This window comes from Scleropages formosus, chromosome 21 (genome assembly GCF_900964775.1).
Source record: "Scleropages formosus chromosome 21, fSclFor1.1, whole genome shotgun sequence".
Classification (NCBI taxonomy): domain Eukaryota; kingdom Metazoa; phylum Chordata; class Actinopteri; order Osteoglossiformes; family Osteoglossidae; genus Scleropages; species Scleropages formosus.
In genome coordinates, this window is record NC_041826.1 from 22215500 (window position 1) to 22236687 (window position 21188).

Below are 21188 nucleotides of genomic sequence, written 5' to 3' on the forward strand. Positions count from 1 at the left end.
GACACAACCGTCCGAGGACGACGTCCTACGGAGCGGAGGTCAGGGCGCTCTCGACACGGTGCGATGACGGCGGTCTCTCTCCGAATGTCGCCAAGACCAAGGGGACGACTGTGGATTTCGAGAAGTCGCAGAGAGGGGGTCACGCTCCCGTCCACATCGGCGGGGTGGAGGTGGAAAGAGTTAAGAACCGCAGGTTCCTGGGCGCACGCGTCTCCGAGGATCTCTCCCGGAGCCTCCACGCGGACGCGGTGGCGAGAGCGGCCCGTCGGCGTCTCCGCTTCCTCCGGAGGCTTAAGAGGTTTGGCATCTCCTCCGGCGTCGTGTCGAACCCGTTCCGCTGCACCGCAGAGAGCGTTCTGAGCGGCTGCGTCGCCGTACGGTACGGCAGCCGCTTCCGTCGCGTCCGACGCTGCTGGCGAGAAGAGCTGAGCTCATCACCGGAAACAAACTTCCGGCCCGACGGGACATTGACCGCAGCGCTGTTTGAGAGCGGGCCGGAATATCGTCGAGGACTGCACTCGCCCTGCTCGCCACCCGTTTGCCGCACGGCCGTCCGGCACAGGCTACCGTTGCATGCAATCAAGGACGGCAAGACTGAAGAACGGCTTCTACCGTCAAGCCGTCGGACTGATGACAGGCGGTAGTCCTTCGTCTAGCGCTGCGACATTTTATTACCGAGACTTTATTACTGCCTCTTCCAGACACCTGGATATTTACTATTCGGATTTACTATTTACTATTAATTTTCTTCTGATTGGACTTGTTTCTATTGTTGTGTCTTACTTATTACGGTTACGGATTTACATAAATCGAATTTACGTAATGGGGGGTGCGGTGGCACTGTGAGCTTGGCTGGGTCCCCCTCTCTGGTGGGTCTGGGGTTCGAGTACTGCTTGGGGTGCCTTGTGATGGACTGGTGTCCCACCCTGGGTGTGTCCCCTCCCCCTCCAGCCTTGCGCCCTGCGCTGCCAGGTTAGGCTCCGGTTTGCCTCGGGACAAGCGGTTGTAGACTGTGTGTGTGTGAGAGAGAGAGAGAGAGAGAGAAAGAGATATTGTTTCTCTCACAGGAAATTCCACTTGGAGCTGATTTAGGATCATTACGATCCTACCATTAAGAAGCCTAAAAGCCACTATAATTTCCCACAATGCCCTCCTTTCTTTAAGTCTTTTTTTAATTTTATTTTACTGTTATTGTGGGGGTGGCGCAGTGGGCTGGACCGGGTCCTGCTCTCTAGTGGGTCTGGGGTTTGAGTCCCACTTGGGGTGCCTTGCGACGGATTGGCGTCCCGTCCTGGGTGTGTCCCCTCCCCCTCCAGCCTCGTGCCCTGTGTTGCCGGGTTAAGCTCCGGCTCCCCGCGACCCCGTCTGGGACAAGCGGTTCAGAAAGTGTGTGTGTGTGTGTGTGTGTGTGTTATTGTGGGGCTTTTTTTGGTATTTTATTGCTTAATTAGTGTAACTTGACGTTTGCAGTCCCTGACCGAGTATAAACTCTGCACTTGAAATCTTTGATGTAGTTTTCCCTCACTCTTCCTGCTCGCGCCACCATGACATGTCCTCTCAGAGCTGTGTCCAGGGTGTTCTGTCGCTCTTCCTTCCTTCGCATGTCCCCAGTTCATGACATTATTGGCCTGTTGTGCTGATGCTCATGGTAAAAAGCAAACCACTCTGACCGGTGACTCATGGTGACCCCCTCATTTTTCCACACCTGCTCCCTTTCTTGTGCTCTGTGGCCCCATGTGGGTGGCACAGTGAGTAGCGCTGTTGTCCCACAGCTCCTGGGTGGTGCAAGAGGATGTGGGTTTGATCCCTACTTAGTCTGTGTGGAGTTTGCATGGTTTCCCTGTGTCTGTGTGGGTTTGCGCTGGGTGCTCTGGTTTCCTCCCACACTCCAAAGTCTTGCTGTTCAGGTTGACCCATAGTGTGTGAGTGACAGAGAGAGCGTATGTGTGTTCCAGTGATGTACGGATGAGTGACCCAGTGTAAGTAGTGTATCTAGCAGTGTAAGTTACCGTGGTGACTAAGGTGTGTGGGCTGATAACACTACATAGAGTTCATTGGGAGTCACTTTGGAGAAAAGTGTCTGCTAAATAAATAAATGTAAATATCTCCTGTTTCGTGCAGGCATGGCACCCCTGTGGACGAGGAGGGCGGCTTCAGCGATGCCAGTCTGCTGGAGAACCTGCACAGCAACCATGTGAGTACGTCATTGCCAGGGATTCGAATTGTCACGGCAGGTTTCCCTGGTGAAGTGTGATCCGAGGGCTCGGGAAGCGCAGTATGAGTGATGATATGAGTGGCTGAGTATGAACAAAGTGTCTAATGTATGGACGGCTAAAAGTGTTTACCTGGCATGGTGTACGGCCCTGAGCCTCGCACCAGTCCCTATCGCTGGGCGGTGAGTCGCATCGATTGGCCCGTTTGCCCGTAAGCGCCTTCTGTCTCGCGACGGTGAAGGGAAGTGGCGTCTTTGCCAATGTTCCCGAGGAACCCGAGGAACGGGCCTCCTGAAGGTTCGTGGAAAAGCAGCCGGCGTCTAGAGCCTTTCGTCTCGCTCGAACCTGCACACTTTCTGAGCACGCGGATCGTTTTTCCTGCGGCTTTTATTTGGTTAAATTAACCAAGTTACAAAATGCCACCGACTTCTAATAGACTCAATAAAAACAAATAACATTTGAGGGGAGAGAAATTTCTTCAGTTTGCAAAACACGGTAATTCAAATGACAAACGTTCCCTGGCATGACGGCCCGAGAAGTGAATCACCGGTCGCACTTTGACACCAACCTGCCGTAAAGCCCAATGATAAAAATAAAAATGAGAAAAATACACCTTTCAGAAGAAAAAGTCCTTCCAGCTTATAACACAAATCATAGATGCTATTTTTGATTCATGCACAAAATTTATAAAGGCATTATTTATTTGCCACTTTTCTCCAAAGCAATTTGCAGCGTTAAGGTATTTACAGTTATTTACCCATTTATACAGCTGGGTAATTTTACCGGAACAATTTAGGGTAAGTACCTTGCTCAAGGGTACTACAGCTGGAGGTGGGAATCAAACCCATGACCTTTGGCTTCAAGGGTAGTAGCACTAATCAATACACTAGCAGCTGTTCCAGTCCCAGTCGATACTCCCAGTCCTATAAATAACTGTTTCTCTCACTCAAACCCATAACCCTCCCCATAATCTGTCTGCCATCTCCAGTCTCACCCAACACCTCTGTTTGGATGCCTCAGCAGAACAAGAAGATCTACAGGAACAGGTTCTAAGGTGCATACCGTAGTAAAGAGGCTACGGTCACTCGCGCATTTACGCAACTCGGCGACACACACCCATGCATGCAAAGGACTGTTTAGTTGCCAGTTGCTCCGAAACACATCTTTGGATGGTGGGAGGAAACCAGAGCAGCTGAAGGAAATCCACAGGAGAACGTGCAAAGTCCATACAGACTGATCTGGATTCGAAGCCCCTTTTTTAAAGAATTTTAAAGATGTTCACTGTCTCGCTAATTTGTCCTCCGTGTGGAACGCGAGGTCTACTTTGGATTACCGGGGATTTTCCACGGTCGACTTCCCTCCGCTTCGCGCATGTTTCCACGCTGCAGGGTCGGGGTTGAGCGTTGAGGTCACAGCCTCCTGGACCGTTCGTCCTCCGCAGGACCGACCCCAACCCCCTTCCGGTGTGGAAGTCGAGATCCAGCTCACATTCCAGGAGCTCTGAAAGCGCTCGTTGTTCGCAGCGCACAAAAGGCTCAGGCCGGCATGTCGGCGCACACAACGGGGCCTTGTGCGGTCCGCGCCGTTTCGGACGCCGTGCTGGACCGTGACATTCTGGAGGCCTTCTGTCGGTGGGGGAGCTGCGAGCCGAGCGCTGTGCGGCTGTGGGCTTTCACACCCCCGTCTCATCATCTCATTAATATTCCTGCACGGAGCCCTGTGCCGCTTGGGGGGTGGGTGGGGTCATCGTCTCTTTGCGTTGCGTTTCCACCGGGGAGAAGCTGGAGGCCGAACTGCGAGACACAAGTACAGTGAGTTACAAAGGGTCCCGTCCTCGGAGTCCCTCGGAGGTGGGGTTTTGGGAGGCTTGCTGTGGCTGTGCCAGAGGGTGGCGCTCTTTGGACCATCATGAGCTTTAAGCGCCGGGGAGCCCGTGTGGTCTGGTCGATGGAGATTCTCCACCCAGGGTTGGACTTACCCCATAAACCCCGAAGAGGAGCGCGAGCGCGCACACACACACACACACAGACAGACAGACATTCCACATTACCCACACAGTCTATTACTGACTTACATGCTTTTACTTGAGCAAAGCCACACACACTGGACCGTTCGTAGTGGTGGACTGGTGTGTGACGTTATTGCGATATCTGAAGGAAGCGCTGTGTGTAAAAGCTGTAAAAACACTGTATTCCTGTAGCAGACACTTGTTTCAAAAGCAGCTGTCATTGTTAAGATATCTACTGTTTACCCATTTATACACACACACACACACACACACACACACACACACACTTTCTGACCCGCTTGTCCCATATGGGGTCGTGGGGAACTGGAGCCTAACCCGGCAACACAGGGCATAAGGCCAGAGGACACACCCAGGACGGGATGCTAGTCCGTCACAAGGCACCCCAAGCAGGACTCAAACCCCAGACCCACCAGAGAGCAGGACCCGGTCCAACCCACTGCGCCACTGCGCCCCCCTACCCATTTATAGACCTGGGTAATTTTACTGGAGTAATTTAGGGTGAGTACCTTGCTCAAGGGTACTACAGCTGGAGGTGGGATTCAAACCTGCATCCTTTTGGTCACTGGAGAGCTGCTGCCTTTGGACCCAAAGGTCACTGGTTTGATTCCCACCCCCAGCTGTAAAAATGGGTGAATAATTGTGAATATACACACATTTTCAGAACTGCTCGTCCCATACGGGGTCACGGAGCCTACCCGGCAACACAGGGCGTAAGGCCGGAAGGGGAAGGGACACACCCAGGACGGGACGCCAGTCCGTCGCAAGGCACCCCAAGTGGGACTCGAACCCCAGACCCACCGGAGAGCAGGACCCGGTCCAACCCACTGCGCCACCGTGCCCCCTTAATTGTGAATATATCAACAGAGTAAGATGCTTTGGAGGAAAAGTGTCAGATAAATGTAGAGCATGTTTATGCAGCACGTAGGAGATCAGAGGGGAAGTGAGTTTCGAGAAGCTTTGAGGGATTCAGCAGTTCTGAGTGACAGAGGGAGCTCATTCCACCACATCAGAGCCAGAACTGTGAACCTTTGTGGTTTTGATTTTGGTCCTCTTGTGCGTGGGACCACTAAGCAGGCAGAGGTGGAGGACTGTAGCAGTGGGGTCGGAGTGTAGCGAAAGATCAGGTCTTGTAAGTATTGGGGAAGCGATTCGTTGATGGTTTTGTAGACCGCAACCAGAGTGTTGAATTTTGGTTCAGGTAGCTGCAGGAGGCCAATGCAGAGAGGTGAGGAGGTGGGAATGTTCTGTGTCCTCAGATCCCCCCTGCTGCCATGTTCAGTGTCTCCATCAAAGCCAGAACATTAATTTCCTCAGTTATTAATGAGGGAAATATTGGGCGCCCTGTTATTGCAGCTGTATCTTTTTGTTGTGTCAAATTGTCCTTTCTTGTCTGTATCGGCTCTGCTGGACGGGATATTGGCACGTGGTCCAGACAGAGAATTTCATCGAAACCCTTTGTGCTGCAGATCAGTGCTGAGATCTGACGGGAGAATGAGGGGGATGTGGGGGGGTGGGGGTGGGGGGGTGTCTTAGGCATTCCAGGGCTGTGGCTTTACCATAGGTGTCCCTAACAGATGTGTCCTGAGAAGCCGGGGGACGTGAGGCTGAGCGGACGGGCCGAGGGAAGACGAGCGCTGTCCACGTGTGGCTGAAGCAGGACCATTAAGTCCGCGCTTTTGTCCGGGGGCTAAAGTGCTGCTGTGCGACATGATGACTAGCGTTGGGTTGACACTTCGTTTTGACGGAGGGAATCTGTCGGTCTCTACAGAATGAAACGAATGAAAATCAGAGCGGAGCGTATGCTTCAATGTGTGTGTGTGTGTGTGTGTGTGTGTGTGTGTGTGTGTGTGTGTGTGTGTCTGCAGCCCACTGCCCCCATCATCCTGGAGTTCATGACCATGATGGCTGTGTGCCACACGGCGGTGCCCGAGAGGACGGGCGACAAGATCATCTACCAGGCCGCTTCTCCAGGTACGTCACCTGGGAGCCCCCCCACCTCCAACCCTCCCGCCTGTGGGACGTCCCCTTTGTCTCTGAACGCAACCTCAGCTTTCACGTCCCGCTCTCTTCTTGGAGGAATTCATGTCGAGTACACACACTGCTCTAAGGTATACCGCTGGACCCTCTTCCTGGGACTCGAACCAGTAACATTCCGGCCACTAAGCACTCCAGTTCTGTTTTGACCACTTGTCATATTTCTACCGAAACGTTTCTTTAAATCCACGGTTCATCGCAGCTCGAGAATACCTGTTGTGTCTGGGATACTGACAGGTCCAAAGACCAAAAAAAAAAAAAAAACCACAAATAATTAACTTGAGGAATTAAATCTCTTTTTAAAATCACTGCATTCTGCACATTCCTTGATACATTTCGAATAAAACGTGACCAAAGGAGCACATCTACAAGCTCAGCAGACGAAAGCTACGTTTTTATACGACTCTTAAAACTAGTTGTACAGCATACCAAACTCTCAGTAGTTTATAATGAAAATAATTAATAATAATAATACGCTTATTTATTGTAATTTTCTTTATTTCTTTGAAAGTGTGCAGTTGGGGCCAGAAACCTGGCCAGCAGGGGGAGGAAAGGTTAAGGTGTTTAGTGTCTCAGGTCACCCTACAGGTTCATTCATGACACACTCACTCAATCAATCAATCAATCAATCAATCAGATGGAGACTGATGGAGTGGTACTGCGATGATGTACCTTTCACCGTGGGACCCCCCCCCCCCCCCCCCTTGCCCCAACCCCTGTCCCCCCCTACAGACGAAGGGGCGCTGGTGCGAGCGGCGCGGGACCTGGGCTTCGTGTTCACAGGGAGGACCCCAGACTCGGTCATCATCGAGGCTGTGAGTACCAACGGCCAAGCGACGTCCCCCCCGCGCACACGCACCCCAAATTTGTGCTCAAATCAAAGTTTCGCTCTGAATTCTACACGTCGGTAGTAGACGGAAATTTGCACCCTGAATTTATCCTGACGTTCGAACCCTGCACCCTGAGCTGCTCCGCAAAACAGCCCCCAGCTTCATAAACAGGGACGACGCGAGTCGCTTTGGACAGGATTGTCAACTGACCAGCAGTGACCACAAGTGTTCGGTGACCTCGGGGCCGTGCTGTCAGTATTAACACTTCATAATATGTTTTGTTTGTTTGTTTGTTTGTTTGTTTGTCTGTCCCTAGCTCGGTGAAGAGGAACAGTACGAACTCCTAAACGTGCTCGAGTTCACCAGGTATCTCGTGTGTTTATTCGGAGGCTTCGCTCTCGCGCTTTGCGGAAGTTTGTAAAAACAAACAAACAAAAATGTATCTTTTCCGAACTTGTGATACATTTTTGAAAACATTTCCATACTGTAATAAACTTAAACTTATAATAATAAACTTTGCGCGCACACGCACACAAGGACTTACTGTATGGCACTCGGTCAGTGCTCAGTACAGACTGTATAAAGTTTATTATAAGCATAATAATTTTACATGACCGTTTTTTAATTCTTACATAAAATCCTTTTATCCAAAGGCCCACAGTTCACTTATTTAACCCCTAAGGCTGTTTGTTGACCTGCACTGATTCTCAAACTCAAGGGCTACTTTAAAAATTTAAATTTAAAATTTCACCCTGACATTTACGGAATGTAGATGTTAAGGTACAAAACATAAAGGCCGAGTCACATGGAAACATTCCTCGTAGCGATGTTTTATAATAGATGGTCGTATGAGCGGGGATGCAGCCAAGTGATCGAGGCCTTTGGTTTCCCGCAGTAACCGGAAGAGGATGTCAGTCATCATGCGGACCCCATCCGGAAGGATCCGGCTCTACTGCAAGGGAGCGGTGAGTTCGCGCTGGACGGCCGTTGGACCGCGGGAGCTCTTTCGTCTCGCATCTGTGCCCCAAATACCGAACACAACCGACACAGTTTGTAATATTTCTAATGCTAATTATTTCTGCTTTGTGTTTCAGTGTCTGTCAGTCATTCATTCATTCATTGTCACTAACTGCTTGTCCAGTGCTAGGTTGTGGAGGTTCAGAGTCTATCCAGGAATCGGAGGGTGTGAGACAGGGCACACAGGGTAGACACTAATCTGCTGAGATGTTCTATTATATAGAGGAATAATGGTCACATGATCACTGTGTCGCAAGCGGGGTGGGCGGCACGGTGGCACAGCGAGTAGCGCTGCTGTCTCACGGCGCCTGGGTGGTGTGAGAGGACGTGAGTTTGATCTCCACTCAGTCTGTATGGAGTCTGCACGTTCTCTCTGGGTGCTCTGGTTTCCTCCCACACTCCAGAGACATGCTGTTCAGGTTCCCCCATAGTGTGTGAGTGACAGAGAGAGAGTGTGTGTTCCACTGATGTGTGGATGAGTGACCCGGTGTAAGTAGTGTACCTAGCAGTGTAAGTCACCGCGGTGAATAAGGTGTGTGGGCTGGTAACACTACATAGAGTTCATTGGAAGTCGCTTTGGATGAAAGCGTCTGATAAATAAATGTAATGTAAGCGCACAAATGCTGTGGTGTTAGAGGTGCTGCGTTGCATGAAGTCTTTTATTAACACTGGCGTAAAGGTGTTTGTCTTATTAAAACCTTGTAGTCAAAGTATCCCGGCTCAAGTCCAACCTCCTCCTGTTTATACAATGAAAATTTACCGTCATACTGTACGTAAATCACTGTAAGTCACTCTGGAGAAAAGCATCATGTACATGAATTAGTAGTAATAATAACAGAAGTGAAGCTGCGATTTCGGTTGTAATGTCACTGTGTGAAAAAGCCGAGTGTAGAGCTGACCGAGTGTTGTGCAGCCCATATGTCTCTCTCACTTAAACACACACACACACGCTGTGTTGATGCTAAGACACTGAGGTTGTTGTGTTACTGTAACTGACCCTTGCAGGACTCGGTCATCTATGAGCGGCTGGCTGACACCTCCCGGTACAAGGAGATCACGCTGAAGCACCTGGAGCAGTTCGCAACTGAGGGTAAGCTCAAAATCTGTGTTTCAAACACACACACACACACACACACACACACATACGTCCACACGCAGCGTCCCTGCATGGATGAGCGGATGACTGTAAAAGACGAAAAAGCCGCGTCGCCTTGGGAATTGAGAGCTGATGTGTAAAGCTTGAGCGACAAAATCACACGCATTTGCTCGCACAAACGCACCCGCAAACACGCGCTCGCACGCTCTCCGTTTGCTGTGCGTGGCTGAAAATGTAAGGCCACGTGCACGGCGCACGTTGACCTGTACCCTTTCTACGACTCCCGAATCTGAACCCGCGTCCTTCGAGTCCAAACGTCGTGTCGCTAACCACCACGCCACCTGCTGGCCAGGTAAGGTAGCGAAATGTCGCCGATGTACTTGATACATCACGGTTACGGAAGTGCGTTATGAACCGCGAACGGCAGCACTTTCTACATACGGTACCCGGTTGCCGTCGGGCCGGGGCGCGGTACAGAGCGCGGTGCTACCGTGTCACTCGTGTCGCTCGTGTCGCTCGCGTCCCTCCCTCACAGGTCTGCGCACGCTGTGCTACGCGGTGGCGGACGTCCCCCAGGCGAGCTACCTCGAGTGGCTGGAGGTGTACCAGCGCGCCTCGACCGCGCTCAACAACCGCGCCCTCAAGCTGGAGGAGAGCTACGAGCTCATCGAGAAGGTGCGGCTCGCTCGGGGACGTCGAGCGCGGCGCGCTTGGGCTCGCCGCGTTACCCTTTCCCCCTTAGCCCGTACCCGGGTGCTGAGCGCCCTCTTCCTGTCCGCGCAGAACCTGCAGCTGCTGGGAGCCACGGCCATCGAGGACAAGCTGCAGGACAAGGTCCCCGAGACGATCGAAACGCTCGTGAAGGCGGACATAAAGATCTGGATCCTGACCGGCGACAAGCAGGAGACGGCGATCAACATCGGTGAGGTGCTGCTCGGTGTGCGAAAACACCACGCGCACACACACACTTCGTGAAGACCGGACAGAACAATCCAGTCATATTGTGGAGCGCACATCTACTGTGTGTGTGTGTGTGTGTGTGTGTGTGTGTGTGTGTGTGTGTGTGTGTGTGTACACGTACACCCAGGCTCAGTGACACGGATCGACTCAAACGTGCCGTTAAAATATTAACCCATAACAGCTGCTCGTAGCCACACTTTATGGCCACTTTATTAGGCACACCTGAGCTTTGCCACCCGCACCTGTGAGTCGTCGTGCAAAGCATGATGGTGTTTTTGACAGACGACCGCGTCCTGTTGCGCTCGGTGGCCCGGAGGTTGTCGTTTTAAGTAACTTGGAACGTGGCCTCAGTGGCACCGTGTCGGAAACCTCCGCCCACCTGGGACGCCGATGAAGTGTGGTGTCAAGACAGACGAGAGCGCTCATCGATGGTCGATGCTGATGAAAGAGGCCAGACGAAGAGGGCGGGGCTTGTGGGAGCTAAAAGGGGAGGCCAGGGGGGCACAACTACGCACAGGAAAACCCAGTAGAAAAGAGGGCTCAAGTGCGCTCTTCAGATCCTAAAAGGTACTGGAATGTTTGGCGCTTGGAACCCGGTGCCAAAATTTGCAGTATCCATAACGTGGAATATTTTTTGAAAAAATGACACACAGCACAAAGTAACAGCCAAAGTATGTTTACTCTAGCAAAGCTGAACGGAAAAAGCCGAAAAAATCGGTATAATAATAAATTTTTTGTTACATTGTATCGTAATTAGGGGGGTGTGGTGGCACAGCGGGTTTGGCAGCATCCCACTCTCCGGCGGGTCTGGGGTTCGAGTCCCGCTCGGGGAGCCTTGTGATGGACTGGCGTCCCATCCTGGGTGTGTCCCCTTACCCTCCAGTCCTGTGCCCTGCGTTGCTGGGTTGGGCTCTGGTTCCTCGCGACCCCACTTGGGACAAGTGGTTTCTGTGTGTGTGTGTGTGTGTGTGTGTGTTATGTATTATTGTTTCTATGAAAGCTATCATTCTCCTGTCTTTATTAGTTTTACTCCTTTCCCATCAGTGTTATACTGTCGTATCGGTGGAATAATTCCTTCGATCAGCAACGGTACGTCGTGGGAAGGAGTTAACGTGCCCAGCTGAAGAAGGGCAGATTATTGACCCACGTCCTTCCGCTCACCTGTCCTCCTCCCCCTCCAGGACACTCTTGCAAACTGCTGACGAAGAACATGGGCCTGGTGGTGGTCAACGAGGGAACCCTGGACGTGAGCGCCGCCGGCAGCCGCACCTCGCACCTTCTTCATCCCGCATTTGCCGCGTCCCTCCCGCTTCTAACTTCCGTAGAGATCTCAGTCGCTGAAGCTTGAGCAGCCCGGAAGATGTTCGTTCGGGTTCATCACGAACTCTCAAGCGGGCCTCAGTTAGCATTACATTACATGTACATGCACTCATTTATCAGACGCTTTTCTTCAAAGCGACGTACGTCCCATAGAAAATACAATAAGTTCATTACATGAGCAGGAAGAGAAACATAGATGCAGACGTGTGATTCTTAAGTGCAGTTATTTTGTTTCTTTCCACCATATGAACCGACGTTCATCACACGAGTAGCTGCATAAAACTTTGTCCCAAAATCCGCGATTCCTGATCACCTTCCTAGTAATTTTATTTTTTTGAGATACATATGAACATTTACATTGCGTTACATGAGTAGCTGTGTAAAGGTTTATCCGGGCATCATCTTAAAGTTACAGAGTATGAACAGTTACACCTTACATGAACTTAGGAGAGATGATGGGCAAAGTGAGTCTGGAGGAGGTGAGTTTTAAGACCCTTTTTAAATGTGGACAGAGATTCAGCAGCTCTGAGTGACAGGGGGAGGTCGGTCCGCAACCGGCCAAAAGTTTGCAGAAACCCGCTGAGGAACTGGCTGTGCTGGAGGAGCACTTTAATTTTGGTACAGTTCATTGGGGCTTGGAGAAACACTCTGTTTCCACTATAACAGTATAGCCCTGTATCCCGAAGTCCCCTGTGGAAACACCTGTGTAAACACACCTGTGGGAAGGAACCCCTGCGAGGAAATGATCTGGAAATCGCCGGGTTGATTGATAACCTTCGCTCACGAGTCCTTCCTACGGCTGGGTCTCACTTCAAAGTCGCCGGCGATGGTTTCAGAAACAACACAACGGTTCCCGGGGGGGGCAGTGCACCCGGTCACAGCAGCACCGTAAAAATACCGTGAGAAGGCTTGATTAAACGTATAAATATGTAGGGAAACAAATGGGGAAAGAAAGAAAGGAACAGATGTACATCTATCTGTAGGAGGGCGCAGTGAGTAGCGCTGCTGTCTCACAGCACCTCAGTGGTGCGAGAGGACATGGGTTCAATCCCCTCTCAGTCTGTGTGTAGTTTGCATGTTCTCCCTGTGTCTGCGTGGGTTTCCTCCGGGTGCTCTGGTTTCCTCCCACAGTCCAAAGACATGCTGCTCGGGTTCCCCCATAGTGTGTGAGTGACAGAGAGAGAGTGTGTGTGTTGCACTGATGTATGGATGAGTGACCCATTGTAAGTAGTCTATCTAGCAGTGTAAGTCTTTGAGTGCTCTGGTTTCCTCCCACCATCCAAAGACATGCTGTTCAGGTTCACCCATAGCGTGTGAGGAACAGAGAATGTGTGTTCCAGTGATGTATGGATGAGTGACCCAGCGTAAGTAGTGTATCTTGCAGTGTAAGTCACCACGGTGAATAAGGTGTGTGGGCTGATGACACTAGATAGAATTCATTGGAAATTGCTTTGGAGTGAATAAGTGAATAAATGTAAATCTGACACAAGAATGGCGGAGAGCAGGGAAGCGGATCAGGGAAAGGTCAGCACCGCGCAATTAAGGTTTCGGTCTTTCTGCTTAGCAGTTGTAGCCCTCTCACCGTTAGGTTTAGGGGTTAATTAGTACAAAACCCAGCAGCCCAAGAGTGAAAAAACCATTCCTGCTTTCAGCCTTATTGTTTTTACCTTTTTTTTGGGCCTCATCGTGTTGCCAGACCCATAAAGCCAGAATGCCTTTGAAATTGAAATGAGCTCCGCGTGGAAACGGTGTCTCTGCGTCGACGAGCCTGTCAGCGCTATGATTCATTTGAGGTGTGTTGTTATCGCCATGGCAACCCGAGGTCTCTTCACCCAGGCGGACGGTCTGCCTGCTTATTCTTCTTCATTCCGTCTTTTTTGTTACTCCTTCCCTCTCGCTCCCGGTTCTGGTTGCATTGTAACGCAATTCCTTCCGCCCCTCTAGCGTCCCTAGATCCCTCTTTTTGCTGGGTGCGAGGCAGGTACCCCCTGGACAGGACCGCCAATCCATCTTTTATTAACTCTCTCGGAATTGATCCTTTCTTGCGATTCAAGGTTTTTTGCAGTTCTCAATAACAAGGCGCAATGAGATTAACAAAGCTGGTTTATTTCACTTCTCACCAGATGTTGTCCATCATAGACACACGCGCTTGCGCATCTCTCCCGTGTCGCCTTGGACCCCTCAACCTCCTCGCGCCACACAAACGCCTCCAAGGTCGTCTTCACCCAATCCTGGTTTAGTGGAACTGTACTCGGTTCCAGAAAGTTCTACAGATGAGGCCAAGGCTCGGGGGGTTTGGGGGGGGTGCGGTGCTGGGCTGTGGGTAACGGTATGCAGGAGCTCGCTTTTCCAGGCCATTAGGACTCATTAGTGGCTCTGCTGCAAAGGGGTGCTTTACCGTGTTTTCACAGCGTGTGGGGGCCAGCCGTTACCAGACGGGCCCCTGGGCTTTTTCACACCAGCTGCGGTTCCCAGAGCAAAGAGAGAGTCCATTAGAGGAATTAGTGCCTTCATCCCTCCGAAAGGCTCAAGTGGGACAGGGCGTCACGGGAGAAGGGCCGCCGTGCCCGCGGATCAGCTGGTGGCACAAGCTGTGTGTCCGAGTTGCCCTCAGAGACGCTCGCTGCCCTGCGTTCCAGCTCCACCTTCGTGTTGAATTCCGGCCAAAACCGAGCTTTCGTGAGTCCGTTTTCCCACCGTTCTCCAAGAAATCGATATGGAGAAGAGCTGGTTTTCTTAAAAAAAAAAAAAAGAAGTTCTTGTGTTTATACCCTCAGCTGTTCCATCTTTTTGCCCGGAGGTGTGTTCATCTGTTTTAGTCGCTGCCATGCCTGAACACCGAGGTTGAGTGTGTGTGTGTGTGTGTGTTAACATCACGATGGTTGACTGAAGGTGACGGCGCGACTCTCCGGCTCGTATACGGAGTGTGTCATTTTCCCAAGAGGGTCTTAAATATTGGAAAATATTTGATTGTTGGATGAACATCAAGCTTGATGCGTTTTATGCAAACATTTTGTCACTGGTCCAGGTGATGCTGTGAGGTTGGCGAAGGTGAAGCAGGGTGGAGAGGGGGATGACTTTGTTTTTGTAGATCATGGGATAACACCTCCCCAACACATTTGGATGTTTTAGACGTTTTTCCAAGTAGAAAAGATTCATTTCACTTCAGCTATCGCTGGTTGATGGTGGTGTGCAGAGGCACACTGTCGGCAAGTGGAGCCGCTGCCTCGCAGCGCCTCGGTGGTGCGAAGGACATGGGTTCAATCCCCTCTCAGTCTGTGTGGAATTTCCATGTTCTCTCTGGGTGCTCTGGTTTCCTCCCACACTCCAAAGATATGCTGTTCAGGTTCACCCATAGTGTGTGAGTGACCCAGTGTAAGTAGTGTATCTAGCAGTGTAAGTCACCATGGTGAATAAGTTGTGTGGGCTGGTAACACTACATAGAGTTCATTGGAAGTCGCTTTGGAGAAAAGTGTCTGATAAATAAATAACTAAACGCATAACACAATATTTTACAAGATCGCCATGTCTCATGCGACAGTGCTTTGAACCCGATGACTGACACAGTACATATTAAAAATGACTAATGGCTTTATTATAATGAGCCCTGCTCCTTTTCTCGAGTAGCTTAAACTCTCCATCAGGACCCCTTTGATGGTATCCAAGTGCACCGCACTATCTGGTTTTTGTATAATCCTTTTCCCTTGCTGTCGAAAAGCAAAGCAGCAGCTGAAAGCGCTCGACTGGAGATCTGGAACACGTCCACCGCTCCTTTTGACGGGGCAGATTTTTAATCATCGGTGTCTCTCGCCGAAGGAAAATTGGGAGCGCGAACTTTCATATGGCGCTAGGTGAACGCTGACAACCTGCTGGCAAGAGCCGCAACGTGAGCGCTTGCTCTGGGAAACGCACGCCAGATATTTTGAAGACGTCCTCGTGGGAGCAGAGATGTCTTCCGTCAAAGCGAATAGTTCCGTAAACAATTCTGCTAATACACTCTTATAACACACACGCTACATGGCTCCGGCAAGAATCCAGCAGACCAGCATCCACCCAGCTGTTACATTTATTTACACACTACGCATGAACCTGAAGAGCATGTATTTGGAGTGTGGGAGGAAACCAGAGCACCCAGAGGAAACCCATGCAGACACGGGGAAAACATACAAACTCCACGCAGACTGAGCGGGGATCGAACCCACGTCCTCTCGCACCACCCAGGCTCTGGGAAACAGAATTGCTACTCGCTGTGCCGCCCCATTTACGTTCGCTTTCCAATTTGCTTAGAAAAAGGATGTAAAACATGTGAAAAGCACTTTTCAAAAGATCCAATGGAATTCTCCTGCATGAGAACTGGAGTGAAACCCGTGCAAATAAATGTAACCGCATTCCATTCTCACGTGAAATGTCCTCGACCGTGTTCGCGTGTCATGATGGGACCCTTCGAACCACATAAATACCTCAGCTTCTGTCCTCAGGGCACAAGGGAGACCCTGAGCCGCCACTGCGGCATGCTGGGAGACGCCCTCTACAAGGACAACGACTTTGCCCTCATCATTGACGGCAAGACGCTCAAGTACGCGCTCACCTTTGGAGTGCGGCAGTACTTTCTGGACCTGGCGCTGTCCTGCAAGGCCGTCATCTGCTGCAGGTAACCTCCCGAGCCTCGTACCATTCTCTTTCGTACCGTGGTGAAAATTAGCGGAGAGACAGGAAGGTCTGAGGTCGTGCCCGGTCACGATGATCGGTCATTAGTCCGGGATGTCAGTTTGAGAGACGGTCTTCACGTGGGCTTCTAGCCGCCTTGGCTGCCAGCAGCACTTCCAGCATCTTCTCATCCCACCTCATCGTTCTGCTCCATCGTGATCAAGGCCCACAGGTGTCTTTTTGTGCCACACGACTTCTTCCTTATGATATGAGGCATAAATGAAGGTGATTTTGGGGTGAATTTGGGATGAGTTTGGAAAGAATGGGGATTTTTTTCCCCCCATAAAAAATGAAGGAATTAGTAACTTCATTGCCCACTTTTATAATATTCGGTCTGTTTTCGGGAACACGTGAGGACCGCATGACGAGGGGTAAGAGTACAGTATATACAGTAATATACAGTTGGCTTTATTATGGAAGAAGCGGTGTCCACATGCTTTGCGGTAAAAAAAGCATAGTAGGAAGTGGATGAAATACCTGTTGTGGAAGCAAAATGAGCACTTAAGCAGGTAAAACTGCTGTTGTACCGCTGAATATCAAGTCCGTTGCGTAAAAATAAAAGTATGTATTTTCATAAGCCATTACAGGTGGTCCCCGACTTGCGATGGTTCCGCTTGCGCTTTTTTCGACTTTTCCATGGTGAGCTGGCGATAGACATTTGGTAGAAACCGTACTTCAGATTTTGAATTTGGATTTTTTTTTTTACTCTCTCGCGATGCTGGGCAGCGATCTGCATCTCCCGCTCTGTCACGCAGAGGTGTGTATTAGGTGTATTAAATGCATTTCGGAATTACGATATTTTTGGCTTGGGACGGGTTTTGCCGAACGTAGCCCCGACGTAATCGTAAATCAGGGACCACCCGTATTATGGTTTTCATTGCACTCGATCCTAATTTGTGAGCGAAGGGTGCAGTCATATTTCAGTAACGCTCTTGGTCACAATCTAGTTCCAGTTGAGTTCAAGGGCCATCATCTCCTTGGGCAAAGACTCTCTTTGTTTATTCTGCAGGAAAATGACCGTGTCTTTAAAGACATGTTCCGTGGGCGAAATGCTGCTCCATGTTTACAGGACAGAACTCCGGAGGGTGTGTACAGCTTGTTCCCCGCTGGGTTGCGGCAGAACAAGCAAATGGTGCTGCGCTTTAAAGCGTTCGTGGTCACTGCTCGCAGCTGCGCAGCCATCGACCGCAAAGTAAGCCCAGCCTCCCCGTTGGAGACGCGAGCGAACCGCCTTCTGTCCCGAACAGGGTCTCCCCCCTTCAGAAGTCCGAGGTGGTGGAAATGGTGAAGAAACAGGTTCGGGTGATCACGCTGGCCATCGGCGATGGTGCCAATGACGTGGGAATGATCCAGACGGCCCACGTTGGCGTTGGGATCTCTGGGAACGAGGGTTTGCAAGCAGCCAACTCCTCCGACTACTCCATTGCGCAGGTGAGCGAAGCATCTCTGGAGAGGTAGCAGGACCTTCCCAAGCTGAGCAGTGAGCAGTGCTCCTCGTGTCCTGATGTCCCAGGAAAGGGTAGGAAATGAGGATGTAGGGACAACTAGTAGCGTAGTGGTTGGCTCTACTGCCTTTGGAGCCAAATACCATGGGTTTGGTCCCCACCTCTGGCTGTAGCACCCTTTGAATTTATTTACTTATCAGATGCTTAAAACTTTATCAGAATATCCACGATTCCTGATCACCTTCCTTCTATTTTTTTTTTTGACAGATATAAACATTTACGTTACATTACAGTAATTTAAAGGTTTATCCAGGCATCATCTTAAAGTTACAGTATAGTATGAACAGTTACACCTTACATGAACTTAAGAGGTGAGTTTTAAGACCCTTTTTCAAAGATGGACAGAGATTCAGCAGTTCTGAGGGAGAGGGGGAGGTCGTTCCACCACAACGGAGCCAGAACCGAGAACCTCCGTGCTTAGGTACTTACCCTAAATTGGTCCGGTAAAACTACCCTGCTGTATGAATGGGTAAAGAATTCTAAGCTTGTGACTATAATAATTGCTTTGGAGAAAAGCATCAGCTAAATGAATAAATGGAAGAAATACACATTTCTGTGCAGCGCACCGTACGAACCAAGCTTTTTTCTCCTCAAAATGGTGAAAGTCCTTTATTTGGGCGATGCTTTTAAAAGAGCGATTTAGTGGAATAGTCAACGCTAAGTTGGGACGCTCAACATTATTTAATATAGAAAAATGCTTCTGCAAGAGTTGCGTTGATATTTTGCAGGTTTATCAAAGCTTGCAACACAGTGGCTCTTGAGCTGCTCATTCGGCCAGAGCTTTGAATCCAGCTCAGAGCGTGTGTTTGCACAGCAAAGACGGATCTGGTAAACCATACCCTCCTTTACCATGAAAACTATACAAATGGCTGCTATGAATTCATCTCAGCAGTACTTGCCCTACTACTCCATTCAAGCTTTCCTCTTGATAATAATCTCTAGAAACATATGGATTCTCCCAGTAATTTCAGAGTCCATTCCCTACAGTCTTCTCAGTGGAGACGCTGTCAGCGAAGCATCTAAAGTGGGCGTGACACTGTTCTTGCCCACTTTGGCTGTAGCACTATGTTCCGGTGCATGTTTTTGCATAGTGCGAGTTCCCATCCCACTTGAGGGGCATCGGTGCCCCCCAGACCAGGGCTGCTGCACCGCTTGGGCACTTTCTCAGAAAGCCTACCATTTTTTGTGATCTGCTGGTAACTGGGAGCAATCTCCTCGCTCCTGGAAGAAAAGCACCCACTTCTTCTGCATCTCACTGGCAAAGCAGGATTCCGGCGTCTCCGGAGCCCTCGGACCTGCGTCTGGGTGAACCAGAACCGCTGCTTGGCCTTCCATCCATTATAGCCCATGCTAGAACTCCCCAAGAGTCAGCCAGGAGCAGAGATGCCTGGTCATGTTCTCCTTAACCCTAACCCTATAATTGCATTAACTTAATGGGGGACAGCTGGTAGCTTAGTGGTTACAGCAGCTGCCTTTGGAGCCAACCAAAGATCGCAGGTTTTGAATCTCACCTCCAGCTGTAGTACCCTTGAGCAAGGCACTTACCCTAAATTGCTCCAGTAAAATGACCCAGCTGTATAGAAGGGTAAATAACTGTAGGTCGATTACCATTGCAAGTCCCTTTGGGGGGGGGAAAAATCCTCGGCTACATGAATAAATGTAAATGTAATGTAATCTTAAAAGTTCACTTTGAAGTCCAAACCTGCCTTCCCGGTGCCGTGTGAATTTTTCCCATTAGTAACGTTGGGACTTCGTGAATCGGCTGAACAGCCGAACACGAGAATAAGCTTTGCGCACCGTATGGAACGTGGTAACCAGTGGCTGCGTTTATGCACAGTGATGTGGAGTCTTTAAATAGGTGTTGGACATGTCCGGAGCTGCAGGGTCCGTACCGCCCACCTTCAGTGGGGTAAAGTGCAGAAAAGGCTAGAATGTTTCATGATGAACACTCATTTCATTTAGCATTAGCAAAATAATTAACTGGCATCAGTACGATAATTAACGCCTGCCTCTACCACCCCCAAAAAGAATAAAAACTCTTCGTTCTGTTGCTTTTGCTGACATTCCCAGCAGCAACAGCTGCTAAAATTCCATGACGGTATGAGGGAAAGTGCTTGATGCAAAAACGCAAGCAATGTCTTCTTTAATCCTTCCAAGTCCATCCCTGGAAGCCGGAAAGTGGAAAGATCTGCAGTGGAATTTACTGCTTAGAACCACCGGTTTCTCCTCCGGTATGTTGTGCTGCCATCTCTGACTTACTAACTCCTGCCTCTCTCTTCTTCTCCATCATGTCTTCCTGCTCTGCAGTTCAAGTACCTGAAGAACCTCCTTCTGGTCCATGGGGCTTGGAACTACAACCGAGTGGCCAAGTGCATCCTCTACTGCTTCTACAAGAACATTGTGCTCTACATTATTGAGGTGGGGCCAGGGCTGGAAAAGTATGATCTGTCACAAATCAGATCTTCAGTGTAACAACCTTTAGCTTTACCGTCCATCACTGATGCTGCTGCAGGTCTTTCGGCATCCGGTTAACTCTTGCCGCCTCCCTGAGGCCTCGTAACAGGTCGCTTAACAAGGGAATCCACTGTAGCTGTGTACTTCCTAGACAGGTCCCAATGCTGAGCTGACCTACTCTCTGGAGCTCTTCTGCCTACTGCTCTCCCACTCCATGTCACTTATAATAATGAGCCTTTAATTTAAAAAACAATTTAAGAATTGTTACATTTTTCAGGTGTAAGTGTAATGGATTCGGGTGGCACGGTGAATACAGCTGCTGTCTCACAGTGCCTGCGTGGTGCGAGAGGTTCTGGGTTTGATCCCTACTCAAGTCTGTATGAAGTTTGCATGTTCTCCCTGTGTCTGTGTGAGTTTCCTCTGGGTGCTCTGGTTTCCTCCCACAGTCAAAAGACATGCTATGCAGGTTCACCCAGAGAGTGTGTGTGTTCCACTGTTGTATGGATGAGTGACCCAGTGTAAGTAATGTATCTAGCAGTGTAAGTCACCACAGTGAATAAGGTGTGCGGCCTTGTAACACTACATAGAGTTCATTGGGAGTCGCTTTGGACAAAAGTGTCTGTTTCATAAATAAAGGTAAGAAAATGAGAAAACATTTTTAAAGGCAAAGAAATACACGCTTTTCAGTTTAAGAATCAAAGTGATAAAATAATTAGAATTCTCTTGAAGTGCAATATCATTAAAAGTGACTCAAGGGACTCTACTATTCATTTATCGCAAATTCTACTGTACAGATAGCTCGACGGAGAGGGGATGCAAGTGACAACAATAATTATATTATGAGATTTACCTGATTTTCTCATCTCAATATCATATTATAAAAATATATATGTATATTTATATCTTTATTTTTCTAAATCTTTTTTTGGGTAGCAGCTTTGTAAAAGGTATAAAAGACAGGCATTTCAAACTCTAAAGCAATTTACAATAAATATCAGCGGGATAAAAATATACGAAACGGCT

General features: G+C 49.7%; 1 protein-coding gene across 3 annotated transcripts in view; it reads left to right on the forward strand.

Moving 5' to 3' along the window:
- The window catches only part of LOC108920823 (phospholipid-transporting ATPase IA), an 82248-nt gene that overhangs the window by 38506 nt on the left and 22554 nt on the right, over window positions 1-21188 (forward strand). For all 3 annotated transcript variants that reach the window (XM_029247388.1, XM_029247390.1, XM_029247387.1), the window contains 12 exons: window positions 2122-2194; window positions 6108-6213; window positions 7009-7091; window positions 7423-7472; window positions 8002-8071; window positions 9129-9213; window positions 9755-9894; window positions 10003-10141; window positions 11361-11425; window positions 15978-16150; window positions 17454-17637; window positions 20019-20129. In XM_029247388.1, the coding sequence (XP_029103221.1) occupies window positions 2122-2194; window positions 6108-6213; window positions 7009-7091; window positions 7423-7472; window positions 8002-8071; window positions 9129-9213; window positions 9755-9894; window positions 10003-10141; window positions 11361-11425; window positions 15978-16150; window positions 17454-17637; window positions 20019-20129 (1279 nt within the window). The remainder of the gene's footprint in view (window positions 1-2121; window positions 2195-6107; window positions 6214-7008; window positions 7092-7422; window positions 7473-8001; window positions 8072-9128; window positions 9214-9754; window positions 9895-10002; window positions 10142-11360; window positions 11426-15977; window positions 16151-17453; window positions 17638-20018; window positions 20130-21188) is intronic.